The following is a 16,908-nucleotide window of genomic DNA, read 5'->3' on the forward strand; positions in this document are numbered from 1 at the left end:
TTTTGACGATGCACCTTTCATTACTTCCGAGAACTTACAATAGCACTCTTAACATTTGCATGTCTAGCAATATCCTGTCGGCGGGAGTTCATATCTTCTATAAGGTACATCTCCCCTAAAACTTTCCCCAGTTTCTTCTGAATGCTAACCTGTAGAGCCTTTAATATCCATGCTTCTACAAGCATTCTACTTGGAGCAGTTTGGGTTTTGGAAATACGGACTTTTCTCCACTACATTGCTTTACAAGTCATAGCCCACAGAATGTTTGATGCTTAACTATTTCTGCTCCAGAGAACCTAGGCTTGAACGTGCTCCACATTTCTTCTAGGAGTTTATCTTGTGTTCAATCTCAAAGCCATTCCTGCTGGGAAGGGGCATTTTTTATAATCATGCACTTAGTAGATTAACAAAAATGCTAACATGGTCTCTTAATGGTTCTCAAAATCAAAAACCCAACAGTTCTCAGAGGGCAGGTTTCAAGGTGTTGGCAGGGTTAATTCATTCAAGACGATCTACTAGGTAACCCACTTCCTGCTTCCCTGGTGTCTAGAGGTTGCCTTTACTTCATCAATGGCTGCATCACTCTGTCTTCTCCCAGCTTCGTCTCTTATCTTTGGTCTCCTGATTCCATCTATGAAGACCACCGTGAGTACACTCAAGCTCAATTCAAGATTCTTAACCTCCTACAAATGCCTTTGCCACATAAGAAACATAGCGTGCATCTTGTGAAGGGGAGGAAAGTGACGTCTTCGGTAAAAATTATTCTACAACAGCCATGTTTATTATCAGTGGGCATATGTTAAAATGTTCAACTCATACAATCAAGTCATGGTCATCTAGGTACTGCCCCCATATCCTACTCATCGTATAGAAGTAACATCCTGTCATTCCTGCCTGTTAATTTTTGATTCTATTAAAAATTTCTGTAAAAGGAGTTCAGAAACAGAACAGGATTCTATTACTATATTACTGAGCTATACAATCTCCGAAGCTATCGCTTGAGTAATATCTTGATGCTTGATTGTTATTCAGAAGGCCTCATCGTATTAAAGTTTCATTTCAGGAGGGATGAAAGTCAAACTGCCATGGCGAACCTGGAACTATTCTGGAATGCTATCTAACGGGCCATCTCAATTTTTCAGGATGTAAAACATAGAAAACTCAAAGAAGTTAATGATGGAGCCAAAGACACAAATTCTAAAGGAGAAGAAAGCATCATTACGAGACTGTCTAGTGACTAGCCACATGAAACTCTGCTCCGAGTGCGAGACTGCCTCTGCCTGCACGTGAGCTGGTTCTTACTCTGGAGCCGATTTAAGCAGATGTTTATACAGTGATCTGAGTTTCTCAAACACAGAGGTCAGTGCTAGCAGGGTGGCTTTCTAACAGCTTCGGGGATGTCAGGAAACTTAATCAGATTCATAAAGATAGAGACACATTGGTCAGGGCGCTGCGCGTGACGGTTATCAGGTCAAGCGAGAGAAGACATATGGTCTTTGGTCAAATTCTTGGTTTATAAAATCTACACAAGCAATGTGCTTCTGTTTTCCTGCAGAGGAGAAAGCTAACTCAGTGCTGTTGCAAACCCTGAGATACATGGTCTCACATTTCTACATGATAGAAGTTATTCCAAGAGAATCAGTACTTCTATAATATTTTAAGACTATTAATTAGCCAACACCCAGTGCTATTGTCCAGTTATTCCTGTGTTAAAAAAAAAAAGGAGCTCTGATGTTTCAAGATGTCAACTTATTAAGTGTATAGCTGTCTTGTTGTTCTTGTTCATTATAAGGTAAATAACAGAATTCAAGAAGAACTTTGAATATGAGGACTTTGGAAAGCCCAAGAGGTATAATTGTTGCTATGTGAGTAAGCCCCACACTAAGTAGAAGAAAAGTAAGTACTTATATGATCAGAAATAACCATATATTTCAACAGGGAAGAAATCATGTTGTCTTCAGCTGTAGAAGCAAAATTTCAATGAACATGGTTATTGGCAAGCATGGTATGTGCTTATGAATACTACCATGTCAACAGAAACATGACAGTTATTTAACTGATAATATCTACAATAGTGGGCAAAGTTCCGCAGAATTTTTTAAAAACCTGACAGTTGGTGAATTATGGAGGACAGATATGATATTCAACTCCCGTTTTCACGGTGTAGTCAGGGCACAGGTGTCTAGATAAAAATCTTTAATATATTAGCAATTTGTTGGCAAGTCAAAACAGAAAATGTATATTGATTGTAAGAAAATGTATTGCTAATAATTATAGCTTTGTTTTTCCCTGTACTTTTTTTTAAATAAAATAGAAGTTATCAAGATGAAAATAAAAACCACACCATTGCAAGACAAACACCCCACTGAACATAAGTACAAATCCAAACACAGATGTGGGTGATTTTATGTAAATCCAATTATATTTATATTGCTAGTTTGAATCTGTTTTTACTTTTTAAAAAATTTTCAATAAATAGGAAGCTACATAATCATGTCTATGGCTACAGATACTCCATAATGGAGAGTTCCAAATTTATTTATCCAACCTCCTGTTGAGGATACAAATATTGGTTATCATGCTAATCTATGACTAGTCCATTATAAACACTGATGAAATTCTGGTATTCTGTCCACCTAATTCTCCAATTGTCTCTACGGTAAATGCCCATGACTAAAGGAGTTAGATAAAAGAATATGTATAGTATATATTTTATTCCAATAGAATATTTACACCTCATAGCTCATCTGACCCTCCTTTAAAGACATGTGCAGCTTGAATTAAGACATACATATAGATATACTGGGGTGAGTCTCTTAGGTTATAAATGGGTGTTGAAGTGGGCCAGGCCACAGTAAACTGTATGAATGGATGCCAGAAGACAATGGAGGGGCCACTGGGTGACAGAGTCACAGGGTGTGTGACAAGCACAGGTCACAACTGACAAGGGGATAGAAGCAGGACCTGGACAGTTCGTTTAAGGAGGAACTGGATACAAAGTGTCAGAGAGGAAAGAGTTGGAATGCCAGTTGAAATTTGGGAATCAGTGTGCAGAGCTATCAGCAGCCAATATTTTAGCTCCAACATTGGTTCTGCTATGTGACTACTTACATTTGCACAACAGCCCACAGCAGCCCTGCCATGTGCGTGTTTTATGCCTCTGCATAGAAATGCATCAGGAATGGAGGAGTGTTCCCCCTACTCCACATCCTCTCCAGCAGAAGCTATCATTGGTGGTTTTGATCTTAGCCATTCTGACAGGTGTAAAATGGAATCTCAGTGTTGTTTTGATTTGCATTTCCCTGATGACTAAGGATGTGGAAGATTTCCTTAAGTGTCTTTCGGTCATTTGAGATTTTTCTGTTGAGAATTCTCTATTTAGTTCCATACCCCATTTTTTAATTGGGTTATTTGGAATTTTGATGTCTAATTTCTTGAGTTCTTTATATATTTTGGAGATCAGTCCTTTGTCTGATATGGAGTTGGTGAAGATCTTTTCCCATTCAGTAGGCTGTCTTTTTGTCTTACTGACTGTGTTCTTTGCTTTACAGACGCTTCTCTCAGTTTCAGGAGGTCCCATTTATTTATTGTTGCTCTCAGTGTCTGTGCTACTGGGGTTATATTTAGGAAGTGGTCTCCCGTGCCCATGCATTGAAGACTACTTGCCACTTTCTCTTCTATCAGGGTCAGTGTGGTCAGATTTATATTGAGGTCTTTAACCCATTTGAACTTGGAGTTTTGTACATGGGAATAGACATAGATCTATTTTCATTTTTCTACATGTTGATATCCAGTTATGCTAGCATCATTTGGTAAAGATGCATTCTTTTTTCTACTGTATAATTTTAGCTTCCTGTCAAAAATCACGTGTTCATAAGTGTGTGAATCAATATCTGGGTCTTCAATTTGATTCCATTGGTCAACATCTCTGTTTTTATGTCAACCACCAAGCTGTTTTCTGTAAAAGAGCTTGATGTTAGGAATGGTGATGCCTCCAGAAGTTCATTTATTATACAGGATTCTTTTGGCTATCCTGAGTTTTTTTTTCATATGAAGTTGATTTTTGTTCCATCAAGGTCTGTGAAGAATGCAAACTTGTACAACCACTTTGATAATCAGTATGGCAGTTTCTCAGAAAATTGGGAATCAACCTACCTCAGGATCCAGCAATACCACTCTTGGGAACATACCCAAAAGATGCTCAATCATACCACAAAGATATTTGTTCAACTATGTTCATAGCAGCATTATTTGTAATAGCCAGAACCTGGAAACAACCTAGATGTTCATCAACCAAAGAATGGATAAAGAAAGTGTGGCACATCTACAAATTAGAATACTACTCAGCAGTAAAAAACAATGACATATTGAATTTTGCATGCAAATGGATGGAATTAGAAAACACTATCCTGAGTGAGGTAACCCAGATCCAAAAAGATGAAAATGGTATGTATTCACTCATAAGCGGATACTAGCTGTAAACAAAGGACATTGACCCTATAGTTCATGATCCTAGAGAAGCTAAATAACAAGGTGAACTCTAAGAAAAACATACATAGATCCAACTGGAAAGGGGAAATAGTCAAAATCGCCTGACAAAATTGGGAACATAGGGGTGGGGGAAGAAGGTAGGGGAGAAGGGGAAGATGAGGAGAGAAGGGGGCGGGCAAGGAGAACTTGAGGGAATGGGATAGGTGAGATGGAGAAAGGACAGAGATGAGAGCAAGGAAAGAGATTTCTTAATTGAGTGAGCCATTATGGGGTCAGCAAGAAATCTGGCTCTATAGAAATTCCCAGGAATCCACAAGGATGACCCCAGCTAAGACCCTAAGCAATAGAGGAGAGAGTGTCTGAACTGACCTTACCCTGTAGTCAGACTGATGAATATCTTAAATATCAACAGAGAACCTTCATCCAGCTACAGATGGAGTTAGAGAACTGCATTGGAGCACTGAACTGAGCTCCCAAAGTCCAGTTGAAGAGTGGGAGGAGTGAGAATATGAGCAAAGATGGGTACATGATGGGTTCACCCACTGAAACAGTCTACCTGACCTAACGGGAGCTCACCAACTCCAGCTGCACTGGGAAGAAACCAGCAGAGAACAAAACTAGGCCCTCTGAATGTGGCTGACAGTTGCATGGCTGGGGCAGACTGAGGGGCCCCTTGCAGTAGAACCAGAATTTATCCCTACTGCTTGTACTGGGAACTTAGTCTCTTTGGATGGATACCTTACTCAGCCTATATATTGTAGGGAAGGCCTTGGACCTTCCCCAAAGCAATGCACCTTACCCTCTCTGAGGAGTGGATGGGGGTGGGAAGTGGGGGGTACATAGAGGGAAAAGGAAGAGGGGAGGAAGTGGGAACTTGAAATGGTACCTATAATGAAAAAAGATAGTTTGTTCTCTTTTTAATTTTTTTTAAAATGCAACAGGAAGAGTACAGAGAGGAATTGCTATCTTCAAGTACATGATGATGTTTAAGAGTGGCTTCATCCAGACCAGCGAGGAACAGTGATCCACACATACAACCAAGCCTGAATGGTGACTGTAGGCATGGCAGGCATTGCTCATACTAGTTTCACACTCTCTAATGACATGCTGCTAGCCAAACTGGCTGCTGTCTGTGAAGACTTCGCCAGGTATGGCCACGCCACGCTGGAAAGAGATAAGCATGTGAACATCTTAGAACTAACCAGGTGGGTTCCCTCCAAGTCGTTAAAGGTAAATGCCATAAAAAACAGTTCCAGTGACGCTTGCTGCTCCTGGCCACCCTGCTTTATCTTAAACTATGTCCTTCTTCAGATAGATGGTTTCACTATGAAAATCTTGTTTACGACCTTGAAGATGCTAGGGGAGCCATACAGACACTATGGCCCGGGATACCCTGAATACCCATGTTTGAGGAAGAAATCAAGAACCCAGCAGAAGTCTTTGTACAGAATAGAAAATGAGACCACAGTGCTTTGGGGAGAGGATTTCAGAGTCATGGAAAGCCTTGAATGCTGAGAACCCTACCCCTACTTCTAGACAGGCATGATAATTGGAAAGACCCAAGGTCAAACGAGCATCATTTGGAGACCATTAACTTTGTGAACATTGCTAGCACTTCAAAAGAGAAATGATGTCTGTGAAATGCCTAGCACGCCGTACACTGTGTTAGGGGCATAGCCGTGAAATCCTGGCACGCCGTACACAGTGTTAGGGGGTAGGAATCACTGTGGTCAGCACTGTTGAGACACAGATTCAAATGTGGGCACGTTTTCCAGAAAGGACTTCGGTGGCTTCTCTTCTACTTCACTGTCCGACTTATCTTACTGGTTTTATATAAAACTCCTGGAGGCAGCAAATCTCAGTGTTTTGTAATAATCACCCAATGTTGTTTAGGGTTCTGAACCTTCATGAGTTTAGGAGGAATTTTGTTTGCAGAGGTGCTGGTCCAGTCACAAAGAACAGCTAAAACACTGCATGATTCGCTCATAGGTGTGGACTTAAAAGAGCCCATCATTCAGCCTGTCTGTTCCATTTTCAGTATTCGAGAAAGGAAACAAGAGAACTAAATTCTGAAATATAAGTTGGTTCAAAACCCGGACCGAAACTGAGATTTAGGCTTATGTTCTCATTTTACAAGTTAAATTATTGCTTGAGCTTAAAAATATTGTAGGATTAGATGTACGGGTAACATGGGCACTGGGGGAGTCTGCATTCTCTCCATGAAATTCAAGCTCTGGAAGCTCGACTCAATGCTTTAAACATACAATATATTTGATACATATGAGTTAGAGTCAATTAAATTATGTAGTAGAAATATGAAATACAAGCTGTTCTGTACATTGAATATAGTCTTTACACATCTGGGCATGTAAAATGTATAAAATGCCATTTAATGGCACCAACCACAAAGTAACCCATAGCAGAAGTTAAGGAAATAGCTATTCATTAAGCTTGATATGTATATACTGACTTTAATGGTCCTCAAAAATATGCTGTAAATATGAAAAACATCTTCTAAATAAAGAATTTTGTAGGTTGGATGCTTTCATTTTTAAAAACTCCAAGGTTATATTATTGAGAAAGTATATCAAATCATAGGTTCCTTTGGGCAAAGTACCCAAAATGGAAAGACATTAAACACCTTAATAGTTTTACAGTGAAAATTGTTTCAAGTGGCATGTTATTCCATTTCAATACATCTCATTTGATGCTTGATGGTGCTCTAAAGAGTTTGAAAGCGTTCATACAATCAGCTCCTCACAAGTGGGGACCCAGAGCTCACTACAGAGTGAGTCCTGACTAACAACTGAGTAAATGGTTATCAAGATCAGGTGCATTCTCTATTTTCTTTTTTCTTTTACTTTTTTATCATTATTTTATTTATTTATTAAAAATCTCCACCTCCTCCCATCCTCCCATTTCCCTTCCCCTCCCCCTCCACCTCACTCTCCAGTCCTAAGAGAACTGCCCTGTGGGAAGTCCAAGCCCCCCCACATCCAGGTCTAGGAAGGTGAGCATCCAAACAGACTAGGCTCCCAAAAAGCCAGTACATGCAGTAGAATCAAAATCTGGTGTCATTATCATTGGCTTCTAATTCCGCTCTTATTGTCAGCCACATTCAGAGAGTCCAGTCTGATCACAGTCCAGCTGGCCTTGGTGAGTTCCCATTAGAGTATTCTCTATTTTCTCAGGCTTCTCTGAAACAGAAATACTGGCTTCCTGAATCTGTGTCTTTTCAAAGTTTATACCCCTCTGGTGATGAAGTGTTATCTCTTTCTGCTTCTGAGCAGAAATCTGGATGCTCATTGCCACCTTAGAGTAAGTCACAAAGTCTCCTTAAAGTTCTGAAATAACACCCGTCCTCTCGCCTCTTAAAAAAAAAAAAAAAGCTAAGAAATACTGAATAAATTAAAGATAAACAGTTTTAAAATATTTAAAATCTAAGATCTCTGGATGGCTAAATCATATGCTCAGAACATCCTGTATAGTGGCTTGAAGATGATGCCAGTTACAAACTATATAAAGTACACACAGGACCCAAGAGATGGCTTAGTGGGTGAAGTACCCGCCATGGGAGCCTGGCAGTCTGAGTTCTAACCTGGAATCTAAATAAGGACAGAGGGAGAAAATTGACTCCTTGGAGCTGCCCTTTAACCCCCACACAAGTACAGTGGCATATGCATCCACACCCACTGATAATAGAACAATTTGAAATATGTGTGTGTATTAGCTGTAAAACTGTACAATTTTTTCAGGTACTTTTTGAAATAAACACACACACACACACACATATATATGTATGTATATATATATGGCTTATTTATATGTATGTAAAGGCAAGCCTATGAATAATCATACCCAGACACACAATACCCATTCTCAAAAACTTACATGAGAAGAGCATTAGTGAGAGCCCCGCTTCAGGTTTGCTAGATTAAATCCAATTTAAAAAATACTGCACCACGAGTAAATCTGTATATTTAATATCGAAGCAATTAAAGCCAAATAAGAACACTTTTCAAACTAGGCATAGTAATTATAAAATATAAAAGTTAAAAAGCAAACAATCAAATCAGGTAATAGTTTTAATATAATAACATGGGGTAATAGTACCAACACAAAGTCATGATGTTTACACATTAGGAAAGCAGAAATAAGTGAGCTCTGAAAGTAATTCCAACATATAAGGATGAAATATAGTAAGAGGAATGTGTTATTGCTCATAGGACAGTTTAGGAAAACTAGGTATTAACAGGCAAAATCCAATCTAGAATAGTATTTGTAATTGAAGTTAAAAATAATTCTAAAAGCAATAAATTAAAGGAAAAACAGCTTCAAAAAGTTTAATGAATTTTATATTAAAAAGCCACACAATGTACTTGTGCACATGCATGCAAATTAAGACAACAGAGGAGCTGATGATTGGGAATACTGCGTGATGAATGGATGGGGGAGAGTCTTCTGTTTTGTGTTAATTTCATTGGTTATATAAAGAGACTGTCTTGGCCCTTTAATAGGACATAAAATTAGGTAGGCGGAGTAAACAGAACAGAATGCTGGGAGAAAGAAGCTGAGTCAAGGAGTCGCCATGATTCTCCTACCAGACACAGACGCAGGTTAAGATCTTCCCTGGTAGGACACCTCGTGGTGTTACAGGGATTTTAGAAATGGGTTAGATTGATATGTAAGAGCTAGCCAATAAGAGGCTGGAACTAATGGGTCAGGCAGTGTTTAAAAGAATACAGTTTCCGTGTAATTATTTCTGGGCATAAGCTAGCCGTGTGGGCGGCCGGGTGCCGGGAAAGCAGCCCCTCCGCTCATATTACTACAAATGGAACTACTGAAATATTAGTATCTAGAACATCTAAGAAACTTACTGAAGCAATACCAGTCTTCGCAGACAAATAGCCAAAGGAAAATTCAACATTTAAAAGTTGTAAATCAGGAAAAAGTTAGTACTAATACTTAAAAAATAGAAAATACTCAGAGCAATCATTAGTAAAGTGTTGGGTAACCAGATATAATCATGGTATTAATGATTTGAGGGTCAGAGCGTTAATTTAGTGGCTCTGTAACTATATTTTAGGAGTCCTACTTTTTAAGGTATACAACCCAATTTTTAAAAACATACTTTTACAAAGACTTGAACTTTAATAAAAATGGGCAAAGATGTCCATTATTATAAATCTGTTAATCGGGTTAGGATATTCATAAAACTAAAATGTGTGCTTTTTTCCTTCCTCTTCATGCACGTAAACATGGGTATAGATTTTTATCCTGTGCAAGACATGTCTGCTGGCTCAACACTATTCTGACTACAAGAACCTCGCTGCTATGATTCACAGATACTGAACATCCAAGAACTGATTTTCCCTCTTCACAGAACTCACAGCCCATTATTTATTAATATCAGATATTACAAATTCCTATGGATAAATTTTTAAATACTATATATCAAGTTGAATAAATATTTAGCTTTCCACATCAATTCTTATGGGATTTAGAAGACTATGGCCAAACTCTGTGACATAACCATGAGGAAAACAGTGGTTTCTGGACACAGGTGCAAAACATAAAAATTATATTTGTGATATACATTTTTTAGACAAAGTGATTTCGTCTTTCCTAGACTTCTTTTCTACTTATTTTCAACACAGTTGATCTTCTTTTAGCATTATCTTCATCTGTATAAAGTTTATCTCATCTCATATAGAAATATTTCAGCTTCAAATTTTCTAACTCTATTATTTAATTTTGGAAAATTAGGGCCCATAATAGAATAAAGATGATTTAATAAATAATAAAATGTTTACAAATATATAATCAATATTTTAGTGCTCTGTCTCATTTTTAAAACTTTCCAGTAAGACATAGGATATATTCATATTATTCCATAATGCTTCCATGGTGCTAAGAAATTATATATCATTACTGATGTTTTTAAAACAGCGTAAAACAGCCTCCTCTAATGACAGCTTTACATTGTACCATACTATTGTTGAAAATATTATTTTTAATGGAATATGTATAAATCAGTAACATTAAAATGTATAGAAAAAACTGAACATCACAAACAAAATTAAAAATCATAAAAATTGTGAAAATTCCCTATATGCTGCACTGAAACACACAGGAAACTAACTAAATACATTTCTGAAAGGAAAAGATGGAATCACAAAAAAAATATTCTACCATCTTACATTTACCTTAAGAGAAGGAAACCTTTACCTGTGCAAGCATGGGAAAGCCAAGGTTCCTACATCCGTTACAAGGAGTTAGTGCTTCCCAAAGTCCTGTGGGCCCACAAGTGTTTGGATCCTCCTCCTCTTCTTCCACTTCTCCTGGTGACAAATTTATTGTAGATGAAGTTCTCTGAAACCAAATTTATATATATTATACCAATATATTATATCAATGTTACTTATACGTCATAACATCAATGAAATCACAACTGACACGCTTGCCTACCTTAGCAAGCCGGCTGCCTTCTAGGCTTAGTTAACAGACCTTGCCATCTTGCATTTTGGCCTTGCTAGGCCAAAAATACACAGAGTTCAATTAAAGTTCAAGAGCGAAGAAGGTGGGTGAGAAAGACGCAAATGAATGAAGTTTGCAATGGGTAACAGGACATGGTAATGACCCAAGAAAATGTGTGAACAGCAACGAATGAGAAAAACCTTATGGTGCGTCAAGAATCTAAGCTTGGTCATAGAATAAAGGGAAGTGTAGAAAGGAGGCTAATACGAAATGGTTGAATGAAATAGGAATTATTGTAAGAAATCCTTTAAGGAGGCCACCCAAAGCAAGCCCCACAAAGTATTTATGATGCATGTGAGACAGGAATAAATAATACTTTAAAAATTTCACCAGTAGATTACATGCTGCCCATACACACTTACCCTCTCCATCTCCCAAATCCTACTAAAGGGACTGCAACGGGTTTATACAAATTCTTAAAACGATGAGACAAAGGCAACGAGATCGACGGAAGCAGATGAGCAGCGCGAAGAACACGTGTGGACAATGACGGGCAACTCAATTGGAGACAGGGAGGGATTAGCTAGGAAGGAGAACTTGAAAGAAAGGTGATTGCATGGCCGAGTCGTTGGAGAGATTGACAGCTCGTGAAGCTGTGAGTGGATGGCTTGAAACAGGATATAATCTCCGCGTCAGAAGGGCTATACCCCAAGCCCAACTTCTCAAGAAGGGAGCTGGGTTAACAGCTATCTCTTTGTAGTAAAGGAAGACCCACAGCTTATCAGACGTGCCTCATAATCCATGATAGCTAGGTTTATATTTCCTAGGGAGAGGACAAGAGTATGCTTGGCTGTAGACACTAATTTACCATGGTCTGAATATGGTTTATCACCTCCCCAAACTCATGTTGTAGTTCAATGCCCACTGTGCAGTATGAAGAGGGTTGAAATTTTATCCACACATGGAGTCTGGAGGTGGGGCCTTGGAAAGGCGAATAGACAGGGTGGTTAGGGTAGAGCCCTCTGACTGAGCACTGGCGGATTTGCCAGCGAGAAGACCATCACCAGATATGGCATCTCAACCTTACGCCACCAAAAATGAGCCAATATATATCTCCCTTCTTTAAACGTTATCTAGCCCATGTTACTGGGCAACTAGTAACAGAAAAGGACTAGCAACCTTCCTGAGAAAGACTATCTGTGACAAACAATAAGGAAATGGTAAAGTTGATATTGTTATCAATACTGTGAACTGTCCAATCATAAAACATTTCTTAATGTTTCAGCTACGTAGAAACAAGGGTTGTCATCTATTTGAGGAAACTGATTTTTAATTACATTTTCCTCGGGGGGATAAAGATATCCATGAAACAAGAACAGAAGAATACCATCGAATACATGTATTCGCAAATAAACCCATATGTAGATACATACACATAAGTACAAACTCACACTGCAGAGAGAAGAACTGGAAAACCTGATGAAATTTCAAAACAGGTAGAACACAAAAAGAAACTAGAAATTAGGAAAACTGGGGGATTTTTTGAAAGGCCCAAAACTTAACAATGTGAGTTTTATAATCATTAGAAAGAGAATATAGATAAGAAGATCAAGGAAATGACAGATGAAACTTTTCAGGAGTTAACTAAAAAGTCTATTACCAAAGACCCCGCTAAATGTTCTATGGACTTGATTTTAAAAATACATGAACATGGGGAAAGGGGAAGAGTTATTCACTGTTAATGGGGTGTCAACTGAGGCAGCCACTATGTAAGTCAGTGGGGGAGGTTCCTCACAAAGCTAGATCAGGTCTACCGTAAGTTCTGGCTGATTGTTCCGCTCTTGGGCATATACCCAAAGGACTCTATATCCTACTAGAGAAATATTTGCTTAGCCACACTCATTGCTGCTTTATTTACAATAGTCAGGAAAGGGAAACATCCTAGATGCCCATTGATGATGAGTGAACAATGTAACTGTTATATGTTTACATAACAGAATATCATTTAGATGTTAAAATGAAATTATTAAATTTTCAAGTAAATGGATGGAGCTGGAAATATTTAGTCTGGGGGAAATAAAATCCAGAGCCGGAAAAATGAATGTTACATATTTTCTCTCATTTATAGACGATGGCATTGAATCTTTAGATGTTTGGGTTTCATTTGAAATACACACAGAGGTCAGTAAGGGATCTTGGAGGAACTTTTAAGGGAGGGGGAGATAGAAAGAGTGGCATAAAGCAGGAAAGATGAATAACAGGACAGAAAGGATTAAATGGGGTGTGGGGGGGGGGGAAGGCAGGATAGAGAAGAGACAATCAAGGCTTCAGTCCTAGTGATTAGCTTTCATAGTGCTATATGGTACTATGCATACTACCAGAGAAGAAAATTAATCATCAGTTTTACCCAACTATGAGCCCTGTGAATTAAAATAATAACCTGCTTGATAAGTGACGCCCATTGGTACAATATTGGCATGACAGTAATGGAAGTAACCAAGCACTTTCTGATGGTGTTTAAGACCTCATTCACAAGATGGAACTATACTTGGCACCATTATCAGAACTAGAAACCATTCTTTTAAGTGGATATAGTATTTAACTAACTCCTAGTGTCTTATTTTACCTGTAGATCAGTGCGTCTCTCGGGCCTCATCGTCAAAGCCTCCTTTTGCAGTAGATGGTAACTAACACAGAGACCCACCCACAAGTCATCACGATGAAGAGAATTAGCACTGCACAGCGCTCATCTCTACACTGTACTTCTATAACACAGGCCATCATGCCAAGGTTCGGGACTGCAGGCAGTGAACGATTAACAAGGAAATAATTTTCCAGACACAACAGGGCAGCTGCCATGTGACTGCGGCAACACATGCCCTGCAGAAACCCAAGTCAGACACAATCGCAGCATGCAGCAAAGAGGGAGGCACCAAGTCCCGCACCTAGCTGAAGAGCTCCCAGCAATTAACAGCTGCTGGGAAAGTTGTTTTCTTTAAGTGTGTGGTACCTGGTAGAGGGATCACACTCCTGTGGATGCCCACGTCCAAGAGTATAAGAGTAGCAGAAATGGAAGTCGTAGGTTTTTTGTTTTTGTTTTGTTTATCAAGAGGTTGGGTGTGTAGAGAAGGGAGTGGATATGGGAGGACCGGGGGGGGGCAGTGAATATGAGCAGAAGATTCTCAGAGAATTTATAAGAATATCTTTTAAGGAATTTTTAAATTAAAAAATTAAACTTTGTGAAGGTCTTCAGAATGCAGTATCCAGGGTGATACTGACGGACCATGGTTGTTAGGGTTGAGCAAAGACATTGGGTTGTAAAGTTATTCTTCTCTTCCTGCTATAAATGGAACTGATTTTTCTGCATCCACATTTTAGTTTCCCCCTTTATCGATTGCCAATAACTAGTGGCGCACACCTTTAATCCCAGCACTCAGGAGGCAGAGGCAGGCAGATCTCTGTGAGTTCGAGGCCAGCCTGGTCTACAAGAGCTAGTTCCAGGACAGGCTCCAAAGCTACAGAGAAACCCTGTCTCAAAAAAAAAGGAAATAGAACATGCCTCACATTATTATGAAAACTTGTTATGTGGCTTGTATCATCATAGGACCATTTTCTGTTAATTATTCTATTCACAAAGCAATTGTTGAGGCAAACACTATTTATTTTTCTTGCTTTATAAACAAGAAAACCAAGGCAAAGAGAACTTGAGTAAAACCCAAGGTCACAAAACTGGCAAGTGGCAACAGATAGATAGACAGACAGAAAGACAGATAGACAGACAGATGATAGACCGATCGATAGATACATAAATAAATAAAAAGTTTAATCCCAACTGCCAGCTGGAAGACTTTCTCTCGCCTCCTTATACATAATCCTGTAAAAGTAAGTAATTAAAGAACTAGGCTGTACTTTAAACAAAATATACACACGAACTTTCTCACTCTGAAGACCAAACCCTCTACCGTGCGAAGTCGAAAACATTCATCTAATGCGTGGAACTAGAAAAAAAAAAAAACATCATCCTGAATGAAATAAGTCAGACCCAGAAAAACAATCATTGTATGTATTTATACACGGATGCTACCTGTTAAACCATTGATAAGCATGCTCTAATCTGTATAACCACAGAGGTTAGATAGAGAGTAATGAACTAGAGGGAGAAGGGTGCATTTCCCTAGGAAGGGGAACAGAATATATAGATGTGAATGGATGGGAGGAAAGGGAGACTGTGGTTAGAGAAAAAAACAGCGACCGGAAGTAAGATGGGGTGAGGAAGGGGATACAAAGAGGAACAGCAAAACTGAAGGCCATTTGAGGGGTCATATGGAAATCTAATATAGTAGAAGCTTCCTATAATAGATACATATATGAAGGTACTCTGAATTAAATCTCCAAATAATGGAGGAGACAGAGCACCAGCTTGACATCTCTGGTCACCAAATGAAGCTTCCAGTGCCGGGAATGGGTTACATCTAATTGAGTTGTTGGCCAAAGGGTTACTATGGAAACTCCCAAACAAATCAGGTTATTGCCAAGGCTCTTGCCAAACTGATGAAGTCCTCTTACTGAAGACAACACCTACACAGCTCACTGAACATGAAGAAGTTGAACCTGTGCCTATCAAAAACCCTCACCACTAAGGACTAGTGTTCATGGTACCTGAAGATACTCTGCAAACTACCAGAGGAGAAACATGAACACAAACCCAGCTACAAACCCTTCAGTGCCTAAGAATGACCTGCCTGCAAGATCTGCTGGTGCAATAGTGGCACAAAGCTTGTGGGAGCAACCAACCAATATCTGATTTGAGTTAAGACCCACTCTACAAGACAGAGCCCATGTCCAATTCTGCTTGGGTGGGCAACAACCTGAAACTAAATGGGCCAGGGATCTAGGGGGAAAATAGATACTACTGTTTGCTAAAGAGACATGGCAATAAACTTTTGCTATAATTATATATCCAAGCCTTGTTCAGCCATCATCACTGTTCTTCCTGCAGTGGATGTGAACAAATACAGAGATCCATAGCCCGACCATCTGCAGAGAAGCAGAGAACTTGGAATACTCAACCCTAAAGGGGATATGTCTCCATCAAATCCCTCACCTTAAAAGCTCAGAGCACTCAGTGGAAGAGGAGGTGGAAAGAGTATAAAGGAAAAATGGGATGGAGGACATCAAAGACCCAAGGACTTCTAGACACAACAGGGACGGCAGGCATATGAACTCACAGAGACTGTGACAGCAGGCATAGGGTCTGCATAGGTCTGCACTAGAAGGGGTTCTAGGGCTGAGAGGAGAAGTAGACACATGTTCCCATCCCTAAAGTTGATAGCCACTTGCAAATAAATAAGTTTTCTCAAGGGAGAATCATGAGAGAAACAAACCAGTCTTAAAGACAGACCCCCACGCCTGAAAATAGACACGACAAAATGAACTTGACTGCATCTTTGGGATTATTTGTCTCTTAATGTTAAGTCAGGGCATTTCCCCCTATCTTATAGGTCTTTTGCATATTTAGTATGGCTTCCTGCTTGGGGTTTTTAGTGGGATTTCCTAGTGTGGGGACATGTGTGTCTCTATCTCGATGCATGTCTTATGCTTTCTCTTTGGTTCTTTTTCTTGTTTTTGTCATATCCCACGGTTTGTTTATAAATGATCTTATTATTAATCTTTAGATGCCTGTTGGTTTTCTATCAAGAGACAGAAGGAGTATGAACCAAGGTGGGAGGCAGGTGTTGGGGAGCTGGAAGGAGTAGAGGGAGGCAAAACTTAATCATAATATACTGTATGGAAAAATCTTTTAAATAAAATAAAAATAACTTTAATCTAATAGGAACTTCTTGCACACACACACACACACACACACACACACACACATACACAAGATGAGTTAAGAAGTTCAAAGTCATCTGCCTCACCAGTTCATGATTACTTTATTGG

The 16,908-nt window shown here is 39.1% G+C and overlaps 1 protein-coding gene across 9 annotated transcripts in view; it reads right to left on the minus strand.

Moving 5' to 3' along the window:
* Window positions 1-16,908, minus strand: part of Anks1b (ankyrin repeat and sterile alpha motif domain containing 1B) — a 760,073-nt gene that overhangs the window by 662,079 nt on the left and 81,086 nt on the right. For all 9 annotated transcript variants that reach the window (XM_013350332.2, XM_013350331.2, XM_026784589.1 and 6 more), the window contains exon 7: window positions 10,720-10,863. In XM_013350332.2, coding sequence (XP_013205786.2) covers window positions 10,720-10,863 — 144 coding nt within the window. The remainder of the gene's footprint in view (window positions 1-10,719; window positions 10,864-16,908) is intronic.

Source organism: Microtus ochrogaster, chromosome 24 (assembly GCF_000317375.1).
Source record: "Microtus ochrogaster isolate Prairie Vole_2 chromosome 24, MicOch1.0, whole genome shotgun sequence".
Taxonomy (NCBI): domain Eukaryota; kingdom Metazoa; phylum Chordata; class Mammalia; order Rodentia; family Cricetidae; genus Microtus; species Microtus ochrogaster.